The sequence below is a fragment of the Amblyomma maculatum genome, chromosome 1 (genome assembly GCF_055883805.1).
Source record: "Amblyomma maculatum isolate TAMU_Amacu chromosome 1, ASM5588380v1, whole genome shotgun sequence".
Lineage (NCBI taxonomy): Eukaryota > Metazoa > Arthropoda > Arachnida > Ixodida > Ixodidae > Amblyomma > Amblyomma maculatum.
In genome coordinates this window covers 445,215,355-445,228,359 of record NC_139344.1, presented here as the reverse complement: position 1 = coordinate 445,228,359, position 13,005 = coordinate 445,215,355, and the positions used below count along the sequence as shown (strand labels likewise).

Here is a 13,005-nt window from a genome sequence, read left to right as displayed (position 1 = left end):
TTATGATCGCGCTAGAGTTCATGGACTTGCAGGAAACAACAGGTTAACGAAGAGGATTCTGTGACGCTTGCTTAGTTTGATAGGTTCTGCGTGACCTAACGCAAAAAATACGCGCGATTCAGTATGAAAATTGCTTTTTTTTTCTCATTTGGGGTACGATGTCTCCCACAGCGGTGTCGCAGAGGTTTAGATGCCAACTACTGTTCGGAGCACCCGGGTTCGAACTCGACTGCGGGGGCTGCGATTCAATGGAGACGAAACGGAGAGGCGTCCATGTGCTGTGCGATTTCAGTGCACGTTAAGGATCCACAGGTGGTTGAAATCGCTCCGCAGCTCGTCACGGTGGCACCCCTTTATCTCTTTCCGTTTTCACTCTGATCTTCTTCCTATCCCTTAAAGCGCGGGGCAGGTCATCAGTGAGTGAGCGTGACAGATGTTGCGCATTTCCTTTCCTCTAAAGCAACTTATTTGTTACGATGACGGCGACGGCTTTTCGACGAACGAGCTGAACACGCGTCGCGTAAAACTTCAGTTACCATGTTGTGGCCCTTTGGGACGAGCAGTTTTATTTGTTGTTAACACACATGAACCACAAATTGCAGGTCCATAATGTCCAACTCAAGCATCAGTCTACATTTCTCAAACAACTTGTCTAAGTTACTGCGCATCGCAATCAAACTCGGTGCAGCACTGTAAATGTGCTTGCTCTAAAGGATTTGCTTACTCTAAGGAAAGGTTACAAAGCTAAAATCGAAAATTCCTCTAAACATATGCCACGTTGCCGCGTTGATGACTAATTGGAGCAGCATTCTCTCTTCCTGGCAACTATGTGTCAGATAAAGAAAAAATTGAATCATGACATTTAGAAAATTTTTTAGAATGAGCCGATATTGAGGTTTAGTTTTGTAGCCAGAGCTACATTGGCGTACCAGTCGAGCATTACAGGTGAGCGGGAGAGGTCATGTGTTCGCCGTTATGGTATCCAGAAAGATACCATAGGTGCGGCGCGCGCTTTATCGCCGCCTCGCCCACGCCGTTCTATCACCTGAACCGCGCGACGCATGCGCAGCATTGCGTATAAAAGCCGATGAAATAGGCGGCTGTATAACAACACTGAATATGGGTGCAGAGCAGCAGAGTCCAGCCGCTGCTAAACGCAGCAATAGACAGGAGAAGATTAACTCTTCCAATCCCGAGGTTGTTGCCTTGCAACTGGCTTCACCAAAAGGAGAGAATGAGCGTATCAGGGTGCTCGAACAGAGAGAGAACGCCTTCCTATTTCTCAAGCAAGAGAGAGAGAGAAAGAATGGAAAGGAAGTAAGGATATCTAGGCGACGCCCAGTAGGCTACCCTAAACTTTGGGAGGGGAACAAAGGGAGAAAAAGCAAAGGAGTCTGTCACATGTCCAGAGTTATATACTAAAAGCCAGTAGGAGCGCACACTTAAAGTCTTGAGCTCTTCCCCGAGTCCTTTAAAACCATAACGAGAGCCTTCACTGCTTTCCTTTCTGATAAAGGTGTCGTCCAAGGGCCCAGAATCGTAGCCTGTGTAAGAGAGCGAGAGTTCCAGCGGCGGAGCGTAGCAGCCGGGTAGGCAGGCTCACGCTCAAACTGAGCGGAGTCACAATTGGTATGTGCGCAATCGGTTCAACACACCCGCACTTTTCACGCGTTGGATAGTCATTCCGATGCAATGAAAATAGGCATTTGTAAATGGCACTCTTATCCACAGGCGACACAACATTGCAGCATCGCAGCGGGGGAGGTCGAATGGTGTCTGTAGTTGAAGTTATTGCTCAAAGCGGCGCGAGCTGCATGTCCAGCTTCCAGGAGTAGACCATGATCGTCTAGTCACGTTTCGGCCGATCAGTCGAAGGTGCCTTGCTGCATCGGCGCTTGTGAATGGTATCTCGATAATGCTGGTTGTATCATGAGCCAATCGAGTAACATCGTCAGATAATTCGTTGCCAACAATTCCACTGCTCCCTAGTCAAGAAAACTAATACAAAATTTGCATACACAATGTCTGTCATTGATAAATATACAGTGATCACAACGGGTTCAGCCAGGGAAACATACTTCTTCCTATATACATCCAGACATAGCCAAGGTAAGCCACTGCTAAGTTTTTCACATCAACGTACGGCAGCGTTACTAGATGCAATATCCCCGTTACGGCATCAAGTAACCAAAGTTTTGGAGGCTTTCAGTCAAAAATGAGTAGAATGAACAAAACATTACAAATCACGAAACTGTGGCTCTGTCGCTGAAGACACATTTCTCAAGATCTGTGATGTGCTACGCGCTGTTCCCGCCTCTTGGCCACGTAGAAATGCTTCAAGATTTTGTTAGGTGACCAATGTGGTATTCCAACCTCAAATTCAATTTATCCTCAATTTTCGATGTTAGCGTGTAAATTTGGGAGGAAAGGATGGGAATGTTGAGTCCGTATAATATGAAGAAATATGTGAAAATCCACATGTTTTCCATATTTTCCCACATGATGTTTGTGATCTTTCTTTATAGTTTCTATATGATTTCCCCGTAGCCAAACAGAATCCATATATTCTAACATGTCTAATCCATAAACTGAGTGTCCCCTCTTTACGCTCTATTGTTGTCCGTTTATTCCACACTGGCAACATATATCCAGTTGTGGGTACTATCATATGAAACGTTTTGCCATGTCGCACTGGCACCATAACTTAAGATGCAAAATCAGGTACGAGTAAGTTTTCATGGTAATAGTTATTTGTTTTCTTTCATTCCAACAAAAGGACATTCTTAATGAACAGCGTTTGAAGAAGACATTTTAAAAACGTTTTTGCAGAGTGTAGCGAAATGTGATAGTAACTCACTTGACATATTACTTTGCCGCTGATTTGGCCCTTCATCAATTTGCACAGAAAACAAATGAGAAACAATATTTTAAAATATTATATTTAATGCTAGAACAAGAGTTATCTTCAACATAGAAGTTGCAAAACATTAGTGCACCATGCAGAACCGCAAAGCAAGCGAGCATTTAGGTGGCTAAGATGATATCAGGCGGAAAGAACACTAAAAATGGTTAGACAAGCTTCTAGCGCCTGGCGCCAGAAGTAATTACGTTCCAAACTGACGTTTTCGGTTTTTTTTTTAGTGTTATATTAACACAAAATGCCATCCGTTAATCTGCCACCAAAAACGAATAATTTTCGGTAGCACGTTTAGTTGACTTCTGGGAATTTTTTTTTTAACTCGTGGTTGTTTCGTCCGTTCTTATGTTCATATTTTTGAGAAAAAAATTAAAGTTTCTGCTCTCTCTCTTCCTTTTTTTGTGCGCAGGCTATCGAAAATTTTCTGCCCGCAATAACTGGCGCCAGAGACGTGCGAGTTTTGAGGAAATACGCAAGGGACCTCGTAGAGATGGCAGACCTCATTCCACTGGCCTGCGAGGTTTTCGCTTACCCTCCTACAAAGCGCACCAAAGACGATTTGATACGTGAGTATCCTGCATGTGGATAACTTCACAAGCGGTCGTTATAAGCAGTGAGAAAAAAATTCTTGCTGCCAGAATACTGCAACCCTTATTAGTTACAGAATGCTGACTGTTGTCGAAATAAAACAGGTAAGAGAAATGTTCCAGAGGCCTTTGTACATACTTCTTCAGTCCGCTGAGTTACTCGATAAAATGATTGTATCAATATCAAACAGGCAACCTCACAGCTTCCAGTGTCTCGAACGGGGACCTTCTAGCATCGGCTGTTTTCGGCGAACGGTTTCGACGATGCCGTGAAATACAAAGCTTGAAAGGTCAAAAGTATATCTCCAGGAAAAACCAAGAGAAGCGACTGGCATAATGTAACTAAAAAATCTTATTTATGTACAGCTGTAAGAACTCACTATTATCGTTTTATTTAAAACTCAGCTTGGACAAGGCCAGCGCAGAGCTCCAAGCCATGGACAGAAAATAAACTACTGCAGTCTTTGAAACCAAGAAAAGTTAATTTTCTGAAGGCCTGCAGGAGAAGAAAATATTGCACCTTATTGAACGCAAAACGGAAACCGAGTGTCTAGATACCTAATAAACTCAGTGCAAGCGAAACGCCCCCTGATGATGTGCAGTAGGGATTACAAGGCTAACTCACACTGCATTTCCGCATCGAGAACAGGCTTGAGCCACTGCGTAATGCAAGGAAATCGACAGTATTTTTCTGCTTCGCGCGATCGTTATTTTTATGATACAAAGTGCATCACACGACAGTGTAGAAAAGGGGATTCCGATTTCTTTTCTTGTCACAAAAAAAAAAAAAGCAAGCAGGGTACGTTGCAACTGCGCTAAGTCTGCAGCTCCACTTGAGCGCTCAGTTATGATTCTGTGCACGAAAAAGCGCCTGATTTCATTGCGTTGCAAGGCTTCAGAAAATGAGTTTTCTGTTTTATCGAAACAAACTTCTGAGGACGAATACGACGCTCCTTAATACAAACTTCGAGTGATATTTGAGCGATTTTGCGATTTAGTGAGGCAATCGCACAGTCGCGCATATTGTTTCACAACAGCCGTGTTATCATCCGCTGTATGAGCGTGTCTATGTACTGCTCCGAGATCTAGCACCGCTCGTGTTTTATCTGCAATGCGATCCTGGTCACTACAAAATCAGCGGCGTTTCTGGGCTTGCCAGCATGCACGCGAAGGGACGTGCTAACGGCGCTCATCTTTTCGCCATGAAAGTAGCAAATTACCATTGCCTTTACGCGAAACGATCTTCTTATCGCGCCCTTCTGGTGCTGCGGAGCCCACGACGCACTTGATACTTTGCTTGTGAGTGTGTTTGTATTTTGCGCAGGTTACTGCTATTGGACAGCGATATTGAAAGCAATCCTGGCCCTGCTATCGAGTGTGATGAACTGGTTAACGCTCAGAAGCAATTGCAAAGCGGACAGTCGAAGATTCTTGGCCAACTGAAATCTATTTTGTCCTGTCTGACTGACCACGAAAAACGTTTCCTTGACCTAAAAGTAAAGCTAAACAAGGCTGAGCAGGACTGTGCTCCTTTGGCTGAAATGAAGTCTCAAATTAAAGGAATCCAATTCACCACACAAGATTGCGTGGTGCAAATATCAGCTCTGACTGTCCGCGTTGACGACAGAGAAAACAGGCTGCGTCGCAACAATCTTATCTTCTGTGGGTTACGCCGTGTCCATAATGAATCGTGGAGTGAATCTGAAAACCTGATAGTCAAGCTTTGTAAGAAAACTTAGGTATAGACATACAGCCGCGAGATATAGACCATGCACATAGGCTGGGTACCTTTGCGGTAAATAAGACACGTCCCATTATTGCCAGACTCACCTACTTTAACGACAAAGACCAGATCCTATCTCTGGCCAGGAAGCCTAAAGATACCGGCTATGCTATTGCTGATGACTTTTCACCTGATGTTCGAGCAGCTAGCAAGCATTTAATTGAATTTGGAAAGGCTGATGATCTAAAATTTATACTCCGCTTTGACAAACTTGTCTCTGGCAAGAAAACATGTATTTGATGCCAATTCTCGCACAGTCATTGACCGCACATTCTAGCCATTATTACTGCCTCCAGCGAAAATTACTTCATCGATAAGTCCTCTATAATTTCTGTACTAATATACTCACTGTTGTTCCAAAGAAAGACTGTGTAATCTTGTTTCTTCGAGCTCATGCAACATCATCTATTTAACTGAAACATTGCTCAATTCAACCTTTGTCGATTCCAAGATCCTTCCAGAGTTAACAAACTTCAACATCCTTCGTAAAGACAGGAACAATAACTTACGCGGGGGTGGTGTATTAATTGCCACGAATCATCTTCTGCACTGTACACTGTGAACTTACCACCCCATTAGAAATGATGTGGTTATCCTGTAAAAAATCGACACCGCGCACCCTCACTGGCGTCTGTTATCGCCCACCGAATTCTGACGCATCATTTGTATCTCACTTTCATGACGCTTACAACCTTGCAAAGACATATCTAAATAATCCAGTCCTACTTTTCGCTGATTTCAATCTTCCCTACATCGACTGGAATGACATTGCTTCCACGTTATCGAAAATAACTTTTCTTCCCAATTTGCCAACACGTCCCTCACCTTTGAACTAACATAACTTGTTACTTAGCCAACGCGCACCACTGATCACTCTTTTAACATTCTTGATCTTATATTAACGTCTCACCCTGAAAACTTTGCCGCAGTTACACACCTGCAAAAGGCCTAAATGATCACGCAGTAATCTTCACTTCATTCACCTGTAATCTGCTCGAAAGTAAAAAAGTCGAAAAGAAACTTGCACTTTACGATGATTACTCCAGCATAACTAACGAATTACCAACTTTTACGAAAGCTTCGCTTCCAATTATCAGTCTCGCTCAACCGAATCTAACTAGCTCCTTTTTAAATCTGAGATGCAAATCTGAGCGTAGCAGGGGGCGGCAGAAAGTTAGGTGGGCGGATGAGATAAAGAAGTTCGCAGGGGTCAAGTGGATGCAGCTAGCACAAAACCGGGTTAAGTGGAGAAATATGGGAGAGGCCTTCGCCCTGCAGTGGGTATAATCAGGCTGATGATGACGATGATGATGTTGCAAATACTAATTAGGCTATACATTCCAACTATTACAGTAACCGAACTAGTGCAGTCTCCCTGGTTTAACACTAGCCTAAAGCGTCTAAATAATAAAAAGCCTCTTCCGCAGTGCTAGAACCAACAACATTCAACTCGTGTGGGACAAATATTACTCTGCTGCTAACAACTACGATTCAGTTGCATTAAAGAAAAAGCGAAACTTTTACTCCTCCACCTTACCTTCCCTGCCACAAAAAAACCCCAAAATCTCTTGGAAATCTATTTGTCCCAACGAGTCTAGTATCATATCTCTTCGTGACCTCGACGGATCTCCTATTCTAAACTTTCAAGTCGCTAATACATTAAACAACGTGTTTTGTTCCATATTCACCCATGAACCTCTTCAATATCCCCCTGATGCACCTTCTTACAATTATCCTCAAATGGCGGAAATAATCTTCAATCCTAGCCTAGCGGTATTACTAAAATTATTGACTCGTTGATGGCACCAAAACTAAGGTAATAAAGAACACTAAACACATTTGCAGTTTAATCTTGTCTCTCCTGTTTCAGCAATAACTAACCACTGGTTATGTTTCAGAGGACTGGCGGATTGGCAAAATAATTGCCGTATTTAGGAAAGGCTACCGATGATCTCGAAATAATTATCGACCCCTTTCCATCACTTGCGTCTGCACCAAAGTCATGAAATATCTTATTTATTCAAGCGTGGCTACCTTTTTGTCATAGTTTCTTCCATCCTAATCAACATGGTTTTCGCAAACGATGCTCATGTGACACTGAGCTTGCTCTTTTCCTTCATGACCTGCATTCTTCCATTGACCAGAACATTCCTGTAGACGCTTTATTATTGAATTTTGAAAATTCATTTGATAGGGTTCTTAATAAGCTTCTATTACGTGAACGTTCTTATCTTAATCTCTGTCTGCCCGTGGTGGAATTGATCCGAGGATTCCTGGCTAATCGACACCAAATTGTGTACGCAAACTTTCATTCTTATCCGATGTCTCCTGTCCCCTCTGGAGTATTCCAAGGGTCTGTCCTTGGGCTTCTCTTGCTAATGTCTGAAATTCGCCTATTCGCTGATGACTGTGTTATATACCGACCAATAACTAATCACGCAGATATTTCAGGCCGGCAAAAAAATATTAGCAAAGTGCTAGCATGGTGGGACTAATGGCTAATAACGCTTAAAGTAAGACATTCCAGCTATCATTCCACCACCACCGTAACTATGTCGCTCCTACTTATTACATTAACAACAATCCTGTTGCCCTTTCTGACACCTGCAAATACTTAGGTTCAATAGCTCTAATGATTTAACCTGGACACGTCATGTTAACAGTATCACTAACTAGGCTAACCGGTTGCTAAGCGATTTACGTCGCAATCTGGCACTTTCACCTTCATTTCTTAAATTACTTGCCTACAAGGCCCTAATTTGTCCGAAACTAGAATATGCTAGCGCTATTTTTGACCCTCATTACAGGACTCTAATAACAATCCTCGAATTCATTCAGAACCGCGCCGCCAATTTTTTTTATCAGATTATTCTTACAGCAGCAGTATTACAGCATTAAAAGCTCAGCTTAGCCTTGCCCTCTGTCATCTCGTCGTAAAAGTGCCCGTCTCATTTTTTTCCCATATATTGTATTACTTATTGCCTACTGTTAACGATGTAATCAGACCACCCTACTGCTATTCCCGCCATACCCACCCCAACGTTGTGTATCTACCGCGCATATGCACTGTCACACACCAAAACTCATTTTTCGTTCACACTTCCAATAATTGGAATCACCGGACTGACCATATTGCCACCATCAGTGACCAGTCATGCTTCAAGGCTTCAATAGAAGCCCATCTTTCAAGCCTTCCCCCATAAATAACTTTTGCCATGTTTGCCCACATCTCTTGTAATGTATCAGCAAGGGACCATTGAGGTATAATAAATAATAATGCCGCTGACGCATATGGCAGCATTTTGCGCTATATGAAAGGCATACAAAAATAGCATGGACTCTTTGCTCAATTCTGCCTAGAATGTTCGCCTTTTCTAGTCGAGGCTCGAGCTTGCATGAGTTGACATGGCTGACCAAAATGGCATATATATATTTATTGTCTTCCATCTTTTTGTCATCTTCCTTCCTCAACGCGCTCCCCATTTCCCCAATATATAGGACATTCCGCTGGCGCTTGTTAGTGGGGGTATACAAAGAAGGAAACAAATTACAAGGGTCAACGCTCGTGAACCAAATATAGAGCGAAATGATTAGCTGCAGGTTACCGAGTGTCCTTGTTCTTCTCTTTTTCTATATAAAGCCCCACAAGCCGTCTGAGCGTGCTTTAGTATCCTATAGGGGTAACGTGAGTGCAAGGGTCCTAGTAGGCTTATTCTGACATAACCGTCCCATGTGAAACGAGAAACCCAAGTCGGCAGCTCCTGCCAATTGTTTGGGTTGGTAGCCCCGCTCTAACCCTAGTGTAACGTGGGGTGTGATGTCACAGCGTCACATGGGTAAGGCGTGGCTACCGGCCGCGCTGCGCTGAAGGCTCGAAACTCATAGTAGTATTGCTTTCGCAATAAAAACTGCACGAACCTGCTACTGGCTCTGTAGCTGTGCCACCTCCGCTGCATCGTGCGGAGAGAAGAAAATAGGAAGGAAAGAAAAAAAAAACACATGAACACGCGCGTCGCAAAGACCGTCGTCCACCGCCGAAGCAGTGGCGGGTGCATGGCGGCCTACAACAAATACAACCACCTGTGACAGGCTAGCTCCCACCTCAAACGGCGAGGAAATACCAGTCCCAGCCGCGTAAGGCCAGGAGCAACCACCCGACTTCTGCAGGTTAGGGGTATCTCGTATAGCCTCCTTCCACATAACGGAGGAAAGTAAGCTGAGGGTTTAACCTGCACTCTGGGCGCTGCGCTCCACAAATTTGGGTTATAAGTTATCTCAACATGTTGTGGGCTGAGAAAACCAGCGGTGTCCTGTGTCTTTTAGCCACCTTCTTCAGAATGCCTGATACTTCGTGTACATAGGGCAAAACTTCAAGTTTTACCGCAGAGGTTGGTGATCAGGGAGTCGTCGTCGCACTGGTGCAGCGTTTTGTCTTTTGGAGGAGGGTTTTATAGACGGCAGTCAACACCCACGCAGAGAGCAAGCATCCAAATGACTAGCAGAATTATTTTCTAGGCTCGGGTGTATTTTGTGCGGACAGGACATTCCGAGAGAACTCTATGCATGAAGACGCGATGGGCGCTTTAGAAATTTATAATGTGACAATTTGTAAGGAAACAACTCCTTGGCAGTTTGGGGAAAGTAACCTCATCATAAACAGTCCACCCGGAACACTAATCGTAAGTCTAAAGACTGCAGTTGTCTCTCAAACGGGATCTCATGCGCGAAACTTAGGTCACGACCTATAAGGCTAAAAATGCATTTTTACTACCAGACACATAAGATTGAGATGGCTTTTAAGATCCAGTGGATACAATGATAAGATATTATTCCACATATCTAATATTTAAAAAAACAGGTCCTGTTAAGAGCAGCTGGGCAAGTTAAGAGCAACTGGGCAACTGGGTCCTTCTCCAGAGGAGCTATAAAAATGTCACATAAACTAGGATCAACACAGGAATCAATACATATACTTTCCACTGTAAATAAGGTTGCTGATTAAAACCGATAATTATATACGCCAAAAGCAAAATTATATTGATCGGTTCCATCTATAATGAAATTCAGGTAATTAGGAATTTTTGAAAGTGTTCCCTGAAATATCACTACATAGCGAATACGCTATTGGGCAGTTTTAAATGCTCGCAAAACTGTAAAAATTTGATATATATCCCCGTATATCGAATAAACAAATAATTGAAGTTTGTCAAGCTCATTTATAGGCATTAAAAAAGAAATATATGCACGCAGAGTGACATCCTCAGACCTTAAATACTGACTGCACAATAGGTGCAGGGTAGCTACGTTGAATTTAATATCTTTGCAAAAAGAAATCTGCATTCTCTCTGAACTTAAATATTATTGGAAGTGAGCAAATGGTAACGAGTAATTATTAGTTTACTAAACAATAATCAGAAAAAGACATCTCGACAACCCAGTAAAAGAAATAATTCTGACTGCGATACTGGAAGAATGTTGTCCTGGTTAATTCATTTTCACCAGAATGAAAATATATCACAAGTGCTAACGGACACCAGCTTAGCCATTTTGCCCTTTATGGCTGTCTTTGGCAGACTTCTTGATAGCAAATGACTTCAGTTAGACTCAAAATGTATTGTGAATCGTGTCAGTGAAGACGCGGTAAAAAACGAACAATCATAAGCTTCGCATTCTCGACCTCATTCAACGGCTGCAGGAAGCGTCTGCTATATGCGAAATATTTGAAATACTTTCCTCGCTACTTGTCACTGCATCAAATTCTATTTTCACGAAATTAAAGCAGCATTCATGCCGTAAAAGAACATTGTTTCAATTTTACGTTTCTACAACGTACTATGGCACCCGAGCTCTTCAAGAATGATTGCGTGCGGACGCCACAATAAATTCGAAGCGGTTCTTTATTTGCATGAAATTCGTACCTAATCAGTACTACCACATCTACGTTTTTCCTCTAATAAGTTATTACGCGTGATGGAGGAACATTTGATTAATATTTAGAACTGTGCTCGGACACCCATTTTACCCTCTGCGCCCTGGCCATTGCAAGCTGTCGGCATCCTGTACACTGTGCAGAAAAAAGTGGTTCAGAGATCAAAGATCTGTTTTTTGTTCCCAAGACAGCTTCAGCGGAAAACGAAAAATTTGATAGGTATTTGATTGTAAAACATGTTTTCGCTTTTCAGAGTATGTAGAAAGAGAGACGTGCTTCACAACCGCTAGCCAATGCCTGGTAGTGACCTCATTCGCCAGTTATTAAACTTCAGTTCTAAGCCGACAAGCACGGCTCCCCACCGCTCGGCAAGAGAGAGCTATATAATTATTATCCGCGAGCAGATATCCCGGCATATGGTCCGGTGGCGGATCATCTGCGCTGTTCTAAGAGCGTGTGGTCGGACGTGGTTCTTTCGCCGGATTTATGGCAGTTTAGGCTGTACTGGCCAGGGTACAGGATGGCATGCACAGCTGGATTTAGAAGAGAATATGGAAGCTTGAACGCATTGAAACCACTTTTCTATCTTTTCTATATTTTTTCAGGCAATCTTCTGTCCTTCAACCCCGTTTACCCCCTGCTCAATGATGAAGAGAAGGAAGAGCTCCGAACGTTTGTGACTGAGTACACAGAGAAGATTTGGGCCGACACACAAGAAGGAAAAGACATGGACCGGAAGGTTGTGGTTGTCCACGCGCAGAAACCTTTTGATTAGGCTGCGTACATCCTTCTTTTTTTGCTCTCAACAAACTGCGTCAGTGACGTCAAAAACGTTGATTTAGAGCATTGACTCTTATATCTGCTAGAGAGCAGGGACATCTGTCTGGTGGTAGAATAAATATTTCCCAATCATAATGACCTGCAAACATTTTTGTAACAATATGCAATCACAGATAACTGCGACGCAACGTCTTGAGTAACCAATGTATAGACTTAGTGGAATGTGATTTGCCGTTGACCGGGTCGCTACGTTCAATACCGAACATTATAAACAAAGAGTAGGCCACAAAATGCTCGCGATATTCTTCGTTACATCTATTTTGGTTAGGAAGCGTACATTTAAAACTACATGGACGAACTAACTCGTCACCATTCCCACATTTGACTTGTGTGAGGCTTCAAGGTAAACTGATCCGAAGCCAGAAGAAGCGCCTGTAGTAACGCTTAACCGACTGTCACGCTACACAAGAGAAAAAGGTGAACCTGACAAAAGACCGCCTCCTTAAGAGGCCTTGCTGAGAAACAATACGCTGGGTATTATTCTCGTGTCTTACGTGCATGCGACTCTAACTAAAGTATAGGTTGCCTGGAATAGACAAATGCAGTCCTCAGGCATTGGGCGCGGGGGAGGAAGCGGCAGTATACACCGCAGTGTGTTGCAGTGTATGACCATTCAGCATCCACGACGACATCTCAGTTTGGAGAGATGTGCAGGCAACAGGTATTAAATGCATCTATACTTCCATTTCTACATTGGTAGCTCACTTATTCCTTTCCTTTCGTTCGAATATGGCTATTAGGGGAAATTCAGTGCCTTTCAGCTGTTCATCACGCAAAACGGAGAAAGTGTGTTTTGTTTTGTTTTGTACGAAAGGCATTAAATTTGGCTTGAGAGAGGAATGGGAGTGATGCTAATTTGGTTAATAGTAGTATATTTATATGTTTATTTACCGTGGTAAGTGACGCTCAGGTTGGGAAATTAAGTGTTTATAGTCAATTTCAGTAACGA

General features: G+C 43.0%; 1 protein-coding gene across 2 annotated transcripts in view; it reads left to right on the top strand.

Annotated features, from left to right (window-relative positions):
* The window catches only part of LOC146209608 (4-vinylphenol methyltransferase 1-like), a 39,803-nt gene extending 27,531 nt beyond the window's left edge, over positions 1 to 12,272 (top strand). For both annotated transcript variants that reach the window (XM_084602397.1, XM_084602387.1), the window contains exons 4-5: positions 3,327 to 3,483; positions 11,822 to 12,272. In XM_084602397.1, the coding sequence (XP_084458523.1) occupies positions 3,327 to 3,483; positions 11,822 to 11,991 (327 nt within the window). In that variant the 3' untranslated portion in view covers positions 11,992 to 12,272. The remainder of the gene's footprint in view (positions 1 to 3,326; positions 3,484 to 11,821) is intronic.
* Positions 12,273 to 13,005: the final 733 nt, after the last annotated feature.